This window comes from Paroedura picta, chromosome 2, assembly GCF_049243985.1.
Source record: "Paroedura picta isolate Pp20150507F chromosome 2, Ppicta_v3.0, whole genome shotgun sequence".
Taxonomy (NCBI): Eukaryota; Metazoa; Chordata; class Lepidosauria; order Squamata; family Gekkonidae; genus Paroedura; species Paroedura picta.
In genome coordinates this window covers 57,789,429-57,809,593 of record NC_135370.1, presented here as the reverse complement: position 1 = coordinate 57,809,593, position 20,165 = coordinate 57,789,429, and the positions used below count along the sequence as shown (strand labels likewise).

The 20,165-nt window shown below is 41.9% G+C and overlaps 1 protein-coding gene and 1 long non-coding RNA gene across 3 annotated transcripts in view; one reads left to right on the top strand and one right to left on the bottom strand.

Annotated features, from left to right (window-relative positions):
- LOC143829410 (uncharacterized) overlaps positions 1-4,849 on the top strand; it is a 29,868-nt gene extending 25,019 nt beyond the window's left edge. The window contains exons 3-4 of the long non-coding RNA XR_013228151.1: positions 319-367; positions 4,654-4,849. This is a non-coding gene — a long non-coding RNA (uncharacterized LOC143829410). The remainder of the gene's footprint in view (positions 1-318; positions 368-4,653) is intronic.
- The window catches only part of TMEM163 (transmembrane protein 163), a 99,147-nt gene that overhangs the window by 54,994 nt on the left and 23,988 nt on the right, over positions 1-20,165 (bottom strand). For both annotated transcript variants that reach the window (XR_013228150.1, XM_077320236.1), the window contains exon 3: positions 1,621-1,664. Coding sequence is in view for 1 of the 2 variants with exons in the window: in XM_077320236.1 (XP_077176351.1) it covers positions 1,621-1,664 (44 nt within the window). In the remaining variant the exon portion in view is untranslated. The remainder of the gene's footprint in view (positions 1-1,620; positions 1,665-20,165) is intronic.

Genomic DNA, 20,165 nt, shown 5'->3' with positions numbered 1-20,165 from the left:
GGATCTCTAATTTACCACTTCCCTTCCCATTCAGAACTGCAAACCAAACTGTTTGCATACCTGGCTTGGAGAAGACTCATCGTTTGCTGGTTCAAAAGTAACAGGAAATGTATTTAAAATGCATTCCTAAACAGACTTACATCCTTTTAAGCCCAGTGAACAGTGTAATGCTATCCTTTTTTCTTCTATGAGTTCATTCACGGTGCCAGTCTATGGTTTTTGTAAAATTGCAACCATCCCAGAGGTCCAGACTAAAGATGTTTACCACTAATACTATCCCGTTTTATGTAATATACATGTCTGTTCTTTTGTTTAAAGAAATCAAGAGACCACCTTGTTTTCAAGTTTATTTCAGGGTATAAAAAAGGTAAGCAATAAGCTATAATTTCTTCATTTTTTGCTTTGTACATTTTAGCATTAATGTCCTGATGACCAGAGGATGAGAAATTTCCCAAGAGAATTATTTCAGATATTGGATGTTTAGACTACAAATCTTGTTTGCCAGTGTGACAGACAGGTCCCGTTCTGCCTTCCCCAGACTGAGGGTAGGAGATGGAGTTGGAAGTTGGCTGAAAAAAAAGATAGTTTGCAACTGAGAGGACTGGAAAGATGAGAGAGTTAGGGATCAAGAGTTCAAGTACTTAGAAGCATTGTATCAATGTACATAGATCACTTCAGTGTCATAACATTTTCAGCAGGAGTGGTGGGACATTTTGGGCTACAGCAGGAGATCATATTCCTTTCAGCCATGAAAACACTCAATTAGATCCAAGTCTCTGTCACTCTAGTTGACTGTGACATCTCCCTGACCAGGGGTCCCATCTGGCTTGTGTGTCCCTGATTACCTCCATTTGCTTTCATTCAGATTCTTAGGCATGCTTCCCCTACTGAAGTCCTTGACCTGGTCTAGGTAGCTCCTAGCTCTGACCACTTCATCTTCTGATAGGGTTAAAGCTGGTAGTAGCTAGGAAAACCATACTTTGTTCAGGAAGTCCTGCTTCCCTACCCATGGTAGTGATTTCTGCCTGGCTGACTACACTTCTTCCCAGTTTCTAGCTGGAACCAACCTGATACTCCTTCCCACCTTCTTCAGCTAAGCCCTTTTATCTTCTGTCTCCTGGACCTGCCCATTTCCTGCTGCCCTGTGGCTACTCCTGAGTCTCCTATGGAGACCTCTGCCCTTGAGTAGATCCCTTGGAAATGGCCCTGGTTGTCCTTCCTCTTAGGTGCCCCCTTTTGCCCCATTACAGTGTTGCTGGCATTCTTAAGGCAGTGCCCATTTCCAATCCTTCTCCTTCAGGGCTGGGTTGGCCAGGGATGGGACAATGACCAATAGTCAAGTACAGTTCTCACACTATTTAATTTGCAGTAATTTATAATTTTGTTAGCATTTGGCTAACAAAAGTGCTTTAGACCTGTCTCATGTGCCATTTTTTGAGAATGATTCTTCTGACCCAAGAAGACTCCAGGACAATTTCACATTGCATCCTTTCCTTCAAGCAAAGTTTATCAATTGTGAAATTATGGCCCTCATGACCACCAACACTTACAATAAGGGACAAAAATTCACAGTCTAATTTCAGCAACTTCGGCAATGTACTTAGCCATGAGACTACTTACAGCAAATCCAAATGATGAAGCGCTGTACCTCATTACGGAGACAGCTAAAAGAAAAAGAAATCATGTTTTGATTTTTTGTTTTGTTTTATCCAAGCAATGACAAGAAACAATGTAAAAAGGAACACACGAGACAAATTCAACCCACAAATCAGACATTTCATTGATTACACAGAGAATGCAATGAACTTCCGTAAGGCACAGTAAAAACAGTAAATTGACACATATAGAAGACTTATGGAGAGAAAATTTTTTAGGAAACTACATATAATTAGATGGAATCAAGTACAGAAATATGCCCTTTTCCTAAGGAATAAAGGAAAGTCACAGTAAAAGGTAAAGGTATTCCCTGTGCAAACACAGAGTCATGTCTGACCCTTGGGGTGACGCCCTCTAGCATTTTCGTGGCACACTCAATATGGGGTGGTTTGCCATTCCGTTCCCCAGTCATTACCGTTTACCTCCCCAGCAAGCTGGGTACTCATTTTACCGACCTCGGAAGGATGGAAGGCTGAGACAACCTTGAGCTGGCTGCTGGGATCGAACTCCCAGCCTCATAGGCAGAGCTTTCAGACTGCATGTCTACTGCCTTACTACTCTGTGCCACAAGAGGCTCATGCAAAGTCACAGTAGGAGTGATTAAATGAGGAAATACATGCAGCAGAGAAGGGAAGCTGCTATAGACCCTTTCCCCATGGACAGTTCCACCATCTACCCAGCAGCTTTCCTTTGCTGGTTAAGCCTTCTTTGCATCTAGTTAATCTCTTAATATTCATACTATCCACTATCATTTAAGACACTTTTCAGGTACAAAAAATAATAATAATTTGAAAACCATTAACAGCGTTATCCTAAGGGAGGGCAGAAATGCTCAAGAAGCCAACTGATAGGCCTCTTGCACTGGCATGCTTGTGCGTGGTTTTGGGAGTGTGGCAGTCTACTCCCTGAGCCCTTTCAGCCTGGGAACATCCCCTGCCAGAGGTGGAGAGCTATACCCACAAAAAATATGGCATGACCCATAGGTGCCAATTGAACTGAAAACTCAAGTTGTCCCCCTGTCACTGTAGCATTGACAATTAGGTTCAGAGAGCCTCAGGAAACCAACTACAGGCTCAACCAATCACCTCCCTTCTCAGGGCAGCCAAGACGCCTCTTTCTTGCCACTTGGCTAGTCAAAAATAATATTCCCATGATCATGAGCTCCCTCTATCCTTAAATATCTTCCTTTACAGCTTTTCTGTCTTGAGGACAAAAGTAGTAGGTGGCTGGAAATGAATGGGTTCACTATCTAACTTAACAAGCTACTTCCTTTTCCCTATTTCCCAAAAAGAAAGTCCTCTGAGAATCACAAAACTAGACTTAACATATAATTCTAGACTAATATATATTAACTGTGAAGTGGGGAATCATAACTAGTCTTAGCTTATTAAGATGAATTTTAATTAATGAGATCCTCTAAACCTATAACATATATTATGTAGTGCTGAGAAATTGCAGTAGGCATGTGATTTACCAGGCTGCTTTTCTAAACAAGAATTTTTCTCCAGAGTGGGAAAACCAATTAACCCCAGCTTAAAGCATTAAAAATTCATTTAATCATTAAAACATTGTGGATTATATGTAGTAATTTTTTTCCTTTCAATTCAGGTTGTAGTTATTCGAGGAAGTAAGATTAATTTATGGATGCATAAATAAAAGAGGTAAATTGGCCATGTTCATATAGGATTGAACACTTTTGAATGGCTCACGAGATTTTTGTTTGGGATGCAGTTGCTATTAAAGACACTGGGGGAAAGTCCTGGAGGGACCATGGCCTGTGGGTCCACCCCTCCCCTGTAGGAGAAGCCACCTTGACTCCAGGATGGTCCAGTGAACTGGAGCCACTGCCATCATTAACAGTCCTTACCTCTAATCTGACAAGCAGGAGCTTTTCCCAGGCTATACCTCTTTAGAGCCAATAGCCACTACCACATAGACTACCACTGCCTTGCCTCCTATGAGTATACCAAACAACTAACTTGATGGAATTTTAAAAGTAGTTTGCAATGTGAGTGAAAGCAGTGAAAGGGGAAGGAAGGACTGTACTTTAAGATATTCAGAATCCTCCAGAGCAACTGAATAGTTCTCAAGAATTTTAAGTTCAAAGCACATACAATTTAAAAACTTTACATATAATTCCACTTGGGAAAATAAAAACAGGACTGAAACCAGCAGAGCAATCCTATGCAGAGTCATGCTACTCTAAACTCAATTATTTGACAGTATGGTTTTATCAGCTTTGATATAAGGGAAATCAGTGAATACAGAATATGTTGACTATTGTGGTTGTGCCACACGTATAAAATAATGGCAGCATTTTTATTCTACCCTTCCTCTGAGGCACTTAGGGAGTATTAAAAAGTTCTCCCTTCCTCACTCTATCCTCTGAAGAATCCTGTGGCAGTAAGGTTATGCTAAAAGAGTGTGACAGGCCCAAATTCCCCCAGAAATCTTCATGGTAAAGAGAAGGATTAAACCTAGGCATACCGATTGAAAGCTGACATACAAACTACTGCATTCAGTTATTTTATTGGGTTAATTTTGTTGCCCGAAGCGGTCTGATCAGCAGCCAAGTCAGAGACAGTTAGGAGGGCTGGTGTGTACTTTATCCGGAAAGGGACAGAAGTTGAAATTATACTTTTTATTATAATCACATGAAGCTGCTTTATACCAAGTCAGACCACTGGCATATGAAAGCCAGTACTGTCTACTCAGATTGACAGTTTTTCCCCAGTGTGTTGGACAGAGGTCTTTTGGGTTTGTACAGAAAGCATAGAATACTTTCCCAATGAGCCACATCCCATTCATCCATAAATAATTAATGTACAAGCTTTCATTTTTAGCTGTCTTTAAAGAGAAAAGGTTACACCAGAACTATTTATGAAATACTTGAGCACAGTCAATATTCACAGTTACACAATTTCCAAACTATAATAAGTGCCCAGAACGTCCAAAGAACACATCCGGTTAATGTCCATTCTGCTTTCTTCTTTGCAGAGTCCACTACCCTTGTGCTTGGCGGGCAGCTGTTCAGTTGCTAAGGGCTACAAGTCTACATGTTTGTTACAGCTTCTGCATTTGAGCTGTCTTGTTGCAAAACGTTAATGCAATAGTGAATCTGCTGCGTGCATTTTTTAAACTCAAGGTGAAAATAAATGGTGGCTGGTATATTTTTTAAATTACAGCACTTTAATGAGCATGGAAAAATTAAAATACACTATGAAAACATATATACAACACTTCTATAATGCTATTGGTATTATGGCCACCCATTTGAACAACATATTAAGTCATTTATACAAAATCAGACAATTTGTCTACTGAGATTAGTATGGCCTGCTGAAACTGGAAGCAAATTAAGTGTCTCAGAAGTCTTTTGCAACACCTGCTATCTGAGCGGAGATCCGTTAACTGACAATGCCAAGGAGGTGCTGAAATCCAAGTATGCCGGCTGACAGATCTAACCACAATATTAAGGGGATTTACAGCGGTGGTTCAGTGAGAAAAATATCTAAATCAGAAAAACTGATTTAGAACTCAGCTTTCTATATTCTGAGCCAGGGGTAGTCAACCTGTGGTCCTCCAGATGTCCGTGGACTACAATTCCCATGACCCCCTGCCAGCGTTTTCTGGCAGGTGCTCATGGGAATTGTAGTCCATGAACATCTGGAGGACCACAGGTTGACTGCCCCTGTTCTGAGCAATAGAATTTCAGTAAGTTTCTCAACTTGAAAATGAAGACAACATGCAGGTCTATTTTCTGATGGATGATTGGCTGGATGCCCCTCTAAGCTTACTGGCCCAGTGCCTGGTGACTGTGGTGGGGTACTCGAAGCAAGTCATCTGAAACTGAACCCTTCGATGACAGGGGTCCTGTGGCTGGGAAAGAAGGGGCCAAATCAGGAAATCTGCTTTCCCAGGTTGGACAGTGTGCAACTTACAGTGGCCCAGGAACCTGGACATGATCTTCAATGTCTCCTTAACTATGGCAGCACAGGTCACGAGAGTAACAGTTTTTCCATCTTCCATCTTCACACTAAGCTACTAGCACTCTATTTGGCCTAAGAGCACTTTGCTACAGTGATCCATGTGACCATAACTTCCAGGCGTGATTACTGTAACTCATTCTACATAGGCCTCCCTTTGGCCTATTATGCACGGCCACTGAAACGGCGGCATGGAGAACGCGGAGGAGGAAGAAGTGAAACAAACTGCTTACGCATGGGACGGAACGCAATGGCAGCAAAACCCAGAGTATCCGATTATGCACGCGGCTACTCCGGAGCCGCTTCTGATTGCACCCTGGTCCGGGAAGCTCCACTTTCTTCCGCATCTCACTAATGCGGCTTTTTCGGCAGCATACGTTGACTCTGCACCCGGTTGCTGCCTGCAGCATGCATAATTGGTGATTTTAGCCGCCGCCATTCCACCCTGAATGCGGACCTTCCACTCCATGCATAATGGGCCTTTGTCCCTAACCCAGAAATTGCAGCTGGTCTAGAATGCAGCAGCCTGAGTTCTCACACAAACCCCATGGAAATCCCATGTAAGACCAGTTCTTTAGCAATTGCACTGGTTCCCAGTTGAATTCCATATTTGGTTCAAGGTTCTGATTCTGACCTTCAAAGCCATTTGTGGTCTGGGCCCTGTGTATCTGAAGGACTGCCTGTCTGAGTACATCCCCTGAAAACAGCTACAATCAGCCAATGCCAGCTGGCTGCGAATCCCCAGCCCCAAGGAAGTACACTTGGCCTTAACCTGGGTCAGGGTTTTCTCAGCTTTGGCACCTGCTGGATAGAATGAACTCCCAGATAAAATCAATGCCCTGATGGAACTCACTGAGTTCTACAGGGCCTGCAAGACTCTTCTGGCAAGTTTACAGTTGAGGCCAACAGAAACCCCCTAATGTGATCTGGCAGGTTCTCTCTTATCTGGTTCTCCCCCTTCCAGATGCAACTATGCTAAACCTAGTTAAACTCAGTTGTGATCAGAATGAGACTTTAGATGGTTTCAATGTTTTTTTTATTGATTAACTGTATTTTATGTCGCGATGGGTCAGACACGACTTCGCACCTAACAACAACAACAACAACAACAACATTGCTATACAACTGTACTCATCTATATTTTAAGATTGTACACCACCCCAGAATGCTTGAGAGGAGCAGTATATCAATCAATCAATCAGAGTTGGTGGAGCTCACAGAACTCTGAGGAAACTGTGATTAGCCCAAGGTCATCCAGTAGGTTTAATGTGGTGAATCAAACCCACATTAGAGATCACTGCTTTTAACCACTATACCATGCTGGAAGAAAGCCACTAGTTATTCAAAGAATCCTCTAACATTTACATAATATCTCTAAATAGATTCTCAATTAATGACAAATATTTAATTAACACATCTTATTTTTAAACTGCGCTTTCATCCCTTAATTTTTGTTCTAAATAGGCAATGGTAGAAGTTAGGAGCTTTTTTAGAACTTGAATTGCAATTTATATTCAATTTCCTGTTAACATTTCATCATTGTGGTGCCTGGGATATGTAGTCAAATATTGCTGGCCCAATACAATGTCGGATAGTTCCTGGATCAGATTGACAAAACCAAGTACCTAGAATGGATTTTCTGATATTTCCAAACTCCAATATTTTTCATCCTATAATCAGATATATACAGAATCAAATGATGAAGCCTTTCATCGGTCATAATTGGTCCCTGGTGCAATGGTCTTTGACATTTTAAGAGAGACAATTTTCAATGGGAAGACCTGACTGCCAAACTATAGAGCCCAGGTCTACCCGCAACGAAAATAATGAAAATAAATCCAGCTGCAAAAGCTCATTGAATGTGCAGTATCCAGTTTGTGCATAATAGGCCCTGGTACCTGAATATTCCTTCTATTAAAAACAATGACCTTTTAAACTTGAAAAGTACACTTGTTTTCAATGGCCAGGACAACTCCCCTGATATTCTTTCTGCTTGTGAGAAAGGGAGAAGCCCACAGCCACACTGGCTACTGGCCATTGTAGCCACTGAAAACAATGCTACCATTGTTAAAGCCACTGGCCATTTCCATATGTGTGCCCTGAATTTGTTGTTCATAGAATTTTCCCACCACTTCTTTGCAGGATTATGGTCCATTTATGTATCTCTGATCTTTCCCAACCCTGCTTTCATGGGCAAAGTGAGAGGCAAAAATGGCCTTGGAAATGGCTCCAAACTCCAGGACTTGCCCTCGTCCTGACCCATATGGGAGATGGCAGGGAAGCAACAAGCTTGCCATAGTTTCTGCCCAGTTCACACCTGCATGCTTTACACAGGGCATGGCCACATCCTTATATTAAAATTGATCATTTAAAATTATCAATATTTATCGCAATCACAGTTGCCAGGTCCTTAAATTCTGGTTTGTCCTGGTTGTTCCTGTTGGGCATTCTGATGTCGGGCCCAATAGATGTTATCAGATCACTGGCCCCAACCAAAAGCTTGATGGAAGAGCTCCATTTTTCAGTCCCTGCATAACAGAGCCCGGGTCACCTCCAGTAGCTCATTCCACAAGTGAGGGCCAGGACAGAAAACGTCATTAGCCAGTTGGAATTGGTTGAGTTTAATGCTCTTTGGGGGGCAAAGGCAGTATGAATAATATTCTACAAACCCCAGATTATATTTTGGTCTGGTCACTAATCTTCTCTGCCAAGCTTTCCTGCTCCACAAAATAAGGGTTGAATATCTCACAGTGCATTCTCTGAGCTTCACTGGATGGAAAACAGTCAACTAACCTAATTAACCTTTTTTTTTTATTTTAAGAAACTGACTGGAGGAAAAGAAGAATTGTAGCTAACATCTCATAGACATTAATTATAGCCCTAAATACATCTTAGGATATTAAGCATGGCTACTGTATTTGTAACTGGATGATTTATAGCCATACTTGACATAAATGCACAAACCAATCAATAGCCTTAAAACATTCAAGATATCATGCTGTAGTAAGACCGTCACTTGATTCGGTAGCTGCCACCATTCTGCATTTCAGAATTGCTTGACTGTACCAAAAATATCTATAGCATATACAGTAAAAAATACAGGTTGTTTAAATTTATAGGCCATAGATAATAAATGATTTGATTTTTAACAAATCTGAGTATTATCTGCATATATCAACCCAAATACAAAATAATTCTATCCTGAAGCTAACATGTATCAATTCTCCACATACAAAAGATTAACGTTGAGGGTTTTTTTTTTAAGGACTGGGAGACTAAGGCATAGTCAGCCTCCCTACCATCCAGTTGACATATCTGTCAATGTAATATATCTGAACAACCTCTCTGACATATTAAAGCCTTCCGTTTCATGCCTAGTCAACGTACTGAGGCAGAAATTCCACATCCCTTCTCTGTACAGCGATAATTTATTTGTTTGTACAATTGGTAGCGTTTAATAGTGTCCCAGCCATGCCAGTCAATACAGCCAGCAAAGAGAGGAAAATGTAAAAGCCTAGAAGAGACTAGTTAAAATCATTAAATATGATATATGATACATGTATTATTACATATATGCTATATATCAAGTGTGCTACATGTTAGGGCTGCTGGCTGGCTATTCCTTTGTTTGGCTAAAAGCTTAGAATGGCCTGCTGATGCTACATCAATAGATACTAAAGGCCAGAAAATGGTTTTGGTATTGATTGATTTAAAATATTTATATGTCGCCTTAGGTTCCAGGCAGCTAATAGGACAAGTTACAATAAACATTAACAAAATAAAAAAACAATGCAGAAATCTTTTATTTGGTTTGCTGTTAAAAACACCTCAGTGCCATCTCTGACAAAGGTTAAAGAGGGCTCTTACAGCTTCCCAAAATGTTTCAGAACTGAGTAAAGACAAAGTGATTTGGTCAGGGGAAGGTCCAATGCCTTGGGACCATCCTGTCTCTGGTTCTTGCTGCCATTCCCCTTCATCTGAAAACTTGGATGGGGAAGGCTACTCCTTTAAATACTTCCTTTTCATAGATCAAGATCCCCAGATCCTCTTGGAAAAGCTTGATTTGAGGCCCAGAAAAACCATGCACTGATCATAAGAAATGGCAACAGACTGAATCTGTGCCTATAAGACAAATCTCGGATATGGAATGGAACATCAACAGATTGGGGTTTTTAAATCCATTCATTTTTAAAAACAACAAAAATATATAATGATTTAGAAATTAATACAATTAATTACTAGTTTAAACACAAGGCTGGTTCAAACATCACAGAAGTTATGGTGCAATCAACCTAGAATGATGCCACCTTCTCATTAGATTTGTGATAAGCCTATAATCCTACAAAACAGGTACCATCATATGACTACTCTTCACATGCCCTCAAATTCCACTGTGATGGTTAGGAAATCCCCCACAGTTGTGGAAGTGATAGCAGCCATATCTACAGCATGCACATGAAGGCACAATTTATACAAACAGGGCCCTGGCCTGGGTCAGGCATGCTTCTTTAGAGCCAGGAACCTCCAGTAGATTAGCACTTGTAGGACAAAGTGCCCTGCAGGGGGCATAAAGAGACAAGCGGTCCCTCTGATAGGCAGGGCCCAAACTGTGGATGACCTTAAAGGTCAACACCAAAACCTTGAACCAGGATGGGCAACCTCAGCACAGGCTAGATATGGGCCCTCCAAGGGCCCATATCAGTGAGGACCCCAGCAGCTGCATTCTGCACCAGCTGGGGTTTCCAGGTCAATGGCAAGGCTAAGCCTGCATAGAGAAATCTACGGAAGTCTAGCCTAGAGGTGACCGTTGCATGGATCACTGTGTCTAGACAGTCCCGAGGAAGATATGGCACTAGTAGCCTCACTTGGCAAAGGTGGTAAAATGCCATGCGGGCTACCCTTGTGACCTGGGCCTCCATAGAAAAGGTAGTATCCAAAATCACCCCCAGATTCCTGGCTGATGACAAGATATTAAATTGCACCCTGGTCAGAGTGGGTAGGTGTGCGTCTGCGATCTTTCTGCCCAGCCACAGTACCTCTCTGTCCTGGCAGCGTTGAGTTTCATCCGACTCTGTTCTAACCATCCAGCAATGGGTTCAAAACACTAGCAAATGTATCTGGGGGGAGTATGGGTGGTCGTCCATGAGGAGATAGAGTTGGGTTCCATCTACTGGTGATATTCCAGCCCATAACTCTGGGCCAGCTGTGCCAGAAGGCACATAAAGATGTTAAATAACACAGGGAGAATACTGCCCGCTGTGGGACCCCCCAAGTGAGTCAATAAGGGTGCGATAATTCCTCCCCTACTGCCATCCTCTGTGTCCAATTCCAGAGAAAGGAGCACAGCCATTGAAGCGCTATCCCCTGAATCCCAGTCTACCTATCATCAATGACCATAATGTGTGTGTGTGGGGGGGTCGTTGTTTGACAGTTTATCAGGCTGGCAACATGGAGGGGTCTTCCCTGTGCCACCTTGCATTGACTCAGCAGCTGTCTGAAATGCCAGGTCCATCTTGCAGGAGAATGAGGAAACAGAGCTGTTTCAGGCTATGGGTGGAAGCTCCCATTTTTGGCTTGCCAGACATTCCTGGACTCAAACATGCACCCAACTTTCATGCATGTTTGTCTCACCATTGTTCTTACTCTTTTAAACATGCACACATTGGAAGGTAGCTATTAACCTTTTTCTGACCCAAAATAAATTCCTCCAAGTCCTTTTCTTTCTAAACCCTTTTCTCAGACCTTTTCTTTCTTCTTGTACGCTTTCTTAGTTTAAACAGCATGAAAGTGCATTAGGGACTTTTTGTTTTGTTTTTCAATAAACCCCCTTTTTGGTTAATTTCTAAGTTTGCCTTTGCCTGAGAATTTTTGGCTTGGATACTCTTCCCTCCCTTCGTATACACAGATGGGAGATACTCCTCTTACTCAGCATGTCTCCTAGAATCACTACTTTGCCCATCATATATTCAGGAGACAAGTCTATTTTAGATAATATGCCAGGATAGTGTGATGATTCCAAAACTGGCTACAAATTTGGGTCTTAAGGTGAAGGAACTTGTTATATCTTCTAGACTGTTGTTCGAAGAGGAAAGGGTTGGTACCAACAGAATGCTGAAAATAATGAAAGTATGTGAGACTGTTATCTCTGTTGTAGGAAGGAAGTTTTTCCCCTTTTGCATCTGACATGTCAAAAATGTTCCATAAGGGAGAACTTGCAAACTTAAATGGACTCTGGGGAATGGTAGAGGACAGGAAGGCCTGGAGGATCATTGTCCATGGGGTCCCGATGGGTCGGACACGACTTCGCACATAACAACAACAAAGGGAGAACTGAAAGCCAGAAACATTTGTATCTATGAGTACTTGCCACAACTGAGGAAGGGCTGACTTTTTCCTATCTGGACATTTAGCTGAGAAAGTAATTGGTGGAGTTGGCTCAATGGTTATTGTTTTTGAAATCTAGGTCATTGATAATGATCAGATGAACTAGGAAGAAACTCTGGTGTCCTTGGGGAAAATGGCCCACAATTGACTCTCACTTAGAATGGATGCATGCATATGATTAATAGATGAGTGGCTCTGCGATCTTTTCCTCCTTTGGCATAACTCACTGCCTTTTAATATCACTTTGATTCAGGTTCCTTCTGAGATTTCTAGGCTCACACTCAGGGAATCAAACTACAAAAAAAATGGGCATCAAAAGGATCAGTCATAGTAGCTTGGATCTAGAACGCCCCTGAATAACCACAGTACATCTATTCACTCAATAGTGACGTGATCAGTGATTTCCAGGAATTTCTTTCTCAAACTGCAGTTTCCCACTCTGTTTCAGGCCCCATCTCCTTCCAAGAAGAGGTACACTTCTGTCCAGACAGTGTCTATTTCTTGGAGTCAGACCAGGAGATTTGCCTAGAAAAGATTCAGCAAAAACTGACTCAAAACTGCAGGTTTGGGTACAACTATAGGAATGTTGGCATAAGCCAGGTGGGTTCCTTACCCATCTCTTGTGGCAGTATATGCATTGAGCCAAACCATTTGGGGTAGAACACTGCTTGTCTGCCATATGCCCACCACCAACTTTGGGAATCTCCATAAGGGGTTTGGGGGCTTATAGGAGTACACATCCAGCTCAGGGGACGTCAGGACTCTCAAGTGGCAGGGGAAACCATGCAGTGACTTGTGCCCATGAAGAATCCAGCTTTCTGCCATCCCATGTTATCACCCAGCTATCAGGATCAGCCTGGTTGTCAGCAACCTGCCATAATCATGTCAGTGTCAGCTGTTAATGTCCCTTGTTATTCTGTGAATTGTCATCTGTCAGAGAAGATCAGGCCTGGGAACGTTAACTGATTGCAACTGTCTGTTGTGGGGAGAGGAATGGGAAGGCAACTGTAAGCCGCTTTGAGCCTCCTTCGGGTAGGGAAAAGCGGCATATAAGAACCAACTCTTATTATTATTATTGCTTTGCATTGCTTGCTCATTCGTGTAGCCTAATTGCCAATTATCTCTTCAGAGGATGGAACTGTGGGAGAGGGGAACTGGAACATTATTGGTTACGTTGGCCTTGAGTCAGCCAAGCAAGAAGGAAGTAATATGCACAGGGGCACAGTATTAGTTCATGCACTTTTCCCTGGGAATGCGGGGGGGGGGGCTGCCTTTTCCTGGGAACAGAGGAAACCCACCTGTTGTCAGTTTGGGGGTAGAGGTTTGGGAGATATATTGATTAGTGCAATTTCCTATCAAATTAGTTTCAGCAAGAATAACCATGAACTTAATATAGCAACCTTAAGCTTCTGTTACTGCTAATGCCAAGTGTGTTCAATGAGAAAGTCAGCGGGGATCTGATATCAGCAGGAAGGCTGGGCTGTTATGCATTCATCAGCTGGCAGGTGGGTCAGCAAATGCCTGGACCTGTTGCTCCATGCTGTACCAAAAGTGTCATCTGAAGCCAATAAAGTTGTAGCTATTTCAAAACCACCACTGTGTCTATTCTTTGTTTATCGCACCACCATTCCCCCCCCCTTTAATGCTGGGTCTGCAATAGTTATCTAAAGCTTAAGTCACCTGAAGTTGTCAGCTTGCTATCACTGCTTCTCTATGAAAGTGAGATGGCAACAGGGTATTTTAAGAACTGAGACAATAGGCCACATGCTGATGGGCTGTGGTGTTGAGATAAGAATAAGGGTGAATAAAATATAAATACAAATAAGACAGATTGCCAAGGGGAGTTCAAATTCTATCCAGAGAAGGCTTGCTTTTATTTTAAAATTCAAATCAAATAGCATAACATTTGTTTAAAAAAAAACATTGAAAGATCTATAAATGTGTTGTTTTAGACATGTTTCTTTCCTGCGGTAGATACTACAATAACAAGACAATAGACAACAGATAACAAATGCAAGAAAAGGAAGAATAGTTTGCAAGAGGGCATGCTAAGATGATGTTCATGACTCCATCCATCTTATTTTTTGCAGTTATCCAATATATTTTCAAATATGTTGCTTTTCAAGGGGAGGGAGACATGAAATGACGATAGTTAAATTCCCCCAAGGCAAGTGCTATTCGCAGCAATCCAACTCCAAGGATCTTTGAGTTGTGGTGGCAGCTGCAGCGCCTCACATGTCCAATGGTCAATTAGAAGCCTTGCTGGACAAAAGTCCTGCTTGGTACACTCACTTTCTAAAAACACTTGGTGAGTGCCAGGAAATGGCTTGGCAGGCCCCATGACAACCATTGGGGATCCTGATCTACAGAATCACCTGCTTGGAAAGTTTCTAGAGATTTGTAAGTACAGTCTGGAGAAAGTGGAATGTGTGTGGGGGGTGGGCTGGGGGGTGTCTGTGAGGATATGATTTCATAGAGTCTACCTGCTAAGCTACCTTTTCCTGGTGTGGAACTGATCTCTGAAGTTGGAGACCAGTTGGAATTCTGGTACTACCTGGAGGATGGCAGCCACAAAGGCAACTGAACCTGGGAGTGGGGTTGTTATTCATTTCTCCAGTTGTAATCTGTTCCTTAAACAGAATAGGCTAGAGGGGGGCAACATCAATAAAATATATATGCAAAGTATAAAACATTGACACATAGTTTTATATTTTTGTAAATCTAAAAGCCCTTCTGAGTGCCCTAAATCTGACCACTTGGGCCAGAATAATTCTGGTGTCGATTTTATATCCAGATTTCAGGATCGATGGGAAGGTAGAGAGGGAGGGGTGGCCTTTCTGATGTCATATTGTGCTTATGTTGGCCTCAACCATATGTCTGATGGAAGAGTGCCATCTTGCAGGCCCTTTGGAACCTTGTCATCTCCAATAGGGCCTGGATCTCAGTCAGTAATTCATTCTAACAGGCTGGAGTCAGGACCAATTGCACTTCTTTGAGGCCGGGGATTACAGTAAATTGGAATTTGCAGAGCGCAATGCTCTTCAGGGGACATTGTCTTATCAATGAGAGCAGGCTGAATTTATTCAATGAACAGAAATTTATTCCAATATGTAGAAATTCTAGCCATAGATGGATGGCTAAGTAATAATTTTAAATGGGAGGCAGGGAAAATGTTGATTGTTTTCCTTCCTGACAATGAGATGAATTAGGCTTTTACTGTACAACTAAATGATGATGACAGATACAGAACTGGTTCTTCCATATTTTAATTTAAGAATTAATCCTCAGTTCAGTGGAGAGTATTTAAAAACAAAGTTAAATATATTGGACGGTATCCAAAGTATTGCAAGCAAATCTCTCCCCATGCCCACCCTACTAACAGAAAAAGTTAGCTGGATTCAACTCACTGCTTTGAATAAGATTTTTACCACATGCATATTGATAGCTGCAAGCTACTTTTTAAAATGCCTCAATGTGTTATAAAATGGGTACTTTAATTCACCTGCTTTACTTTTATCAGATGAGCAAAAAGACTATAGCCGATTTTCTTTTTTGTACCATGACTTGATGTCTCAGCACTATAAACTTTAAAGAGAGGGCACAAGAAGACTGATAAACAGCTGAGAGGTGGGAACAATCTGCTCCAGACACTCTGTTTTTCAGATATACCCAGGGCCTTTTCGCACAGGGATCTTTGTTGCAAATTGTTTGCGGAATGAAAAATCGCCATTTAAAATAGTGGAATTCGTCGTTATGCATACCTGCCTTTGTAGTGGAATCAGTTGCGTTTTTTAGCGTTTCCCACAGGCTTCCGGTCTCGGCAGAAATCGCTAGAAAGGAAGCGCTATTGCCAAGCTCGTCCCGCCCCTGGCCGTCAAGCAGCCAATGGGCAGCCGTTAGCATGCTCCCAAACAGCCCCTTTCCCTTTAAGAAAGGTTTAAAAAAAAAAAAAAAAACCCATAGCAACGAATCTAGGTAGATTCGTTGCTACGGAGAGACCCATCCAGCTGCCTAATGTGAGCTGTCGTTTGATTGTATGATCGTTTGCACGCTGCCTCGAGTGATAAAAACCCCCCCCCCTCTCACGGGCCCGATTTTCGGCTGAATTTATTTGTAAAAAATAAAGGGACTTTATTTCAGCAAACGGGCTTTTCAGTGGTTTGTGCTTAGTGACTAAAGGTGAAGGACTGAAGCCAGGGAAGCCTCTAAACAGAAAGAGGCTCGCCGGTGCGTTTATCCCCGCTCGCTCAGAGAAAAAAAAATGGCGATCGCTTCGCCGGAAGTTTGGAGGAGAGAGCCAGGGGGAGGGACTTTGAAGAACCAGCAACAATGGTAACGCACAGGTCTTTAGCGCTACTGTTGCAGATTGGTTGCAGGAGTGTATCGCTATCCGGAGGGTGAATCCACTTTTCTGGATTCCCCTGAAAGCGCCACAACGAAGCGCTTTTTGCTGATTGGTTTCAGGATTGTTGCAGATTGTCTACGACGTCGTGGGTTATGGCAAATTAGTAGCGTTTCCAAATAGCAACCATTGTGCTACTTTGAAGCCGTGCGAAATGGCCCCCAGTAATTCCAGGATATAGCCAGGATTTTTTCAGCATTTTCCCCTCAGTTTTCAAAAAATAAACCTGGTTTCTTTTGGCATTCCAAAATATATCCCCAAAAAATGAATTTTAGGGGTATGTTTTCAGCTTGGGTTGTTCCAAATGCAAGTCCTGTATGCATTATCCCTGTATTGTTGGCCGCTCTCTATAGCAATACCAGATCATGTTTGTATTTACTCTAGATTCAGGCCAGGATTGCCTGTTTTTAACAGCAGGATACAGAGATTAAGGGTATAATTCGTGTGGTACTTCCTGTACCTCAGAGTTCAAGATTCTAGTTCCAATTCTGGCATTAACTTTCTGTGATGTTTCACCTGGTATTATTGATAATGTCATTTCCAGTAGGGGAGTAAGGTTCATTAAGCCAGAGTTGAATGACAAATGGTAGTAGAGCAGATGGAACATATTTTAATGTCCGAAGTTATTGCTGCTTCTCCTTTAAGGATATTTAAAAATTACTGTCAAGCTGCTCTCGCCATGCAACTACATCCTCCTGGAACATTAAACAGCATGAGCAAAAGGCTGAAAAGTAAACACTCATGACAAATGACTGGGATCTTACAGATGAACTGCTGTACATTTCTGGTGATTTGTTCTGTTTCTGAATAGCAAATGAAATCCAAATGCCATTACAAATTATTTTTGTAAAAAACAGCAGCCCCAGATTAAGAGGATAACACAAACACTATCATCAGGTTTCTTTAATGTGGCATTATTGCTTTATGTCGCACTAGATGCGTTTTTCTGTGGAATATTTTTCTCAGGTAATTATTTTTCAAGATGATAGATGATAGCAGTAAGGTTTTGCTCTTTTCTGAGACGATCTAGATCTAGATGTGAATGAAATAAGTATGAAATTGTAAAGCAGGCCAGAAGGCAGCATAAGATTTGTGTGTCTGTGTATACACACGCACACATTTGCATATACGTATGTATGCATTTGGTAGAGCAACAGAATGATTAGTGCACAGGAGTGGTTCTAACAATAAAGGGGGTTCTAAATAAAAGCTATTTTCTCTTAAACAAAGAATTTATTTAGAAGAATAACAGTGCAATGGTCACAGTAAAGTTCATAAACATAACGGTTTTAATTAGGCCTGATACCGCTTTTCTTTCTCCGCAGTTTAAAGAACAGACATAGCCACAAAAACTTTAAACCAGGCTTCTTCAACCACCGTTTCATGAAACACTGGTGTTCTGCAATGGCTCAGGAAGGGTTTTGCCAACTGGATGGGAGTTAATTAACTATTAAAATATTTTAAAATGTTTTAAAGAAATTATCAGGTGATATGACCATATATGGTCATGTCAACCCATCTCCCTTTCCAAAATAGCCAATGATGCGTCTGCAGGGGGCGGGGAGGGGAAGAGACCTAGCCACAGAAATCCTTGCTGAAGCTCACTGCACAGGGTAGCGACTGGAGTCCAGAGAGGTAAGTACTCTCATTTTAAATCAACTGTGGGGATGGGGATGATGAAGGAGCATAGGCCTGTTTTGCCCATTTCTGGTGTTGTTGGGGTGGAGGCGATGGAGCAGCATAGGCCATCACTGGCCCTGTTTCTGCAGGCTCCCATTGTGGGCTCCCTATGGTGAAGAAGAGCAAACGGGTAGCCAGCTCAGAGTGCAGGTATGGTTCTGTTCACAAATAATATGAAAATATTTCTGTGCTGTCGCTTCCTATGCTGTGGGACAGGCTTGATAATGTCACATCTGGTGGGAGTGTCTGGGTGATGCCACTTCTGGTAACATGTATCTTCTTAGGGGGAGGGGGCTGCCGACATAACTCCCAGAGTTTCTCAAAACCTGAAGAATTTTTCAGGGGTTTCTCAACAGTAAACAGGTTGAGAAAGGATGCTTTAAACAGACAAAGCCACAAAGACTTAATGCCATTTAGTCTAATAACCTCCACAGAGCTCAGTTTCCAAAATTGCCACTTAAAGTAGTAATTTTCCCGAAGACCACAGATCTCTCTGACCCATCACAATCTTCAGCCATTCACACAAACTTCAGCCATTTACACACACACCCTGAACAAACACTGCCTCTCTCCCTCTCTCTACAAACCAGTCAGCTCCCCCCATTGGGTATAACTACCATTCAATCATAACACGGTGCAGTCCCCCCATTCAGCCCCCTTCTTTTTTACTCTGGAGACCTACATTTTAGCCTGCAGCAAAACCCCCATATTAAACAGAAGAAACCCCACAAATAATATTTATACATAAAAACACCAAAATGGCTAGGCTTAATGTGGTAACAAACCCACGTGTTTAAATCCAATTCTGCTACAATAATAATTGGTCATATTTATTGTCTTCTTTTTTGCTATTATGTAATTACTATCTGGCAGCAACATGTGGAAAGTATACAGCCTATAATCTCTTTTAGGATGCAAAACTATTTCTCAATATGCTAGGATAAGAGTAGCATGCATCATAACATGCTGTGTACTATGCTGCCAAAAATTCACTATATGGCCCTCCTAACTCTATGATTCTATGCTGATTAGTTCCTAGCCTACCCCTTTTTATAGTACACCATAGCTTTTCTTCCATATGTTTATTATGGTCCTGCTTGAAGGGACTATTTCCCCATCACTGGCAATACATTTGTGATGGATTGCTTGGGGAGGGGTGTGTGTACAAGGCTGCATGTTCCTTAGTAGGCATGGATAGCTCTTTTTACATGTTTATTTTATTTTTTTGTTTATTCATTCATTTTTTATACTGCCCCTCACTAAGTTAACATCAGTTTGTTTGTTACTAAGTTACTCCAGTTTGTTTGTTAATAAAGAGTGCATTTAACTACATAAAAAGGCAGATTTTAATGTTAACCGGATGTTGTCAGGGCACAGGCTCTAACAACATAGTATACAATCCTAGGGTCATGACGGGATTGCCATGAACACCTCCAATGAGGTTCAAATTGCAAGTCTCCACTGAAACTCAATTCCCAGTTGCATGGAGATGTGATTTGGATCAGAATCATGGCTTATGCCTCACTGTAGGGCTCCCAACTCTGGGTTGGAAAATTCCTGGGTCAGAGCCTGAGAAGGAACAGAGCACTATATGGAAAGATGCTCAAGCATCCAACCTCTAAAGCTATTTCCTCCTGGGGAAATTTCCTCATAGTCTGGAGATAGATTGTAATTCCAGAAGAACAGCCCATCTGGAGGCTGACAACCCAGCTCCTCCCATAATATTTTTCCCATTAGAAACAGCCCCAAAAAAGGATTATATTTGTCCTATTAAGAATTTATTGAGTCTCGATTAAATATACACAAAATTCTCCAGTGGGACAATGTCTTTGTAGATTGGGAAAATAAAGAGAGGAAGCACACTCCATTTCTCACTCCATGCTATAGTCAATATCCAAACAATCCTCCAATGCTACTCCCTGAAAAGAGCCCTGGGTTGGGGGACATGCTTTTTGAGGCTTCAAAATGTCTGATCTGCAAGAGAAACCTCATACCTACTACTAGGAAATTGAGACCAGTCTACATATTGCCAAGATATCAGCAGCCAGATTCTTAGG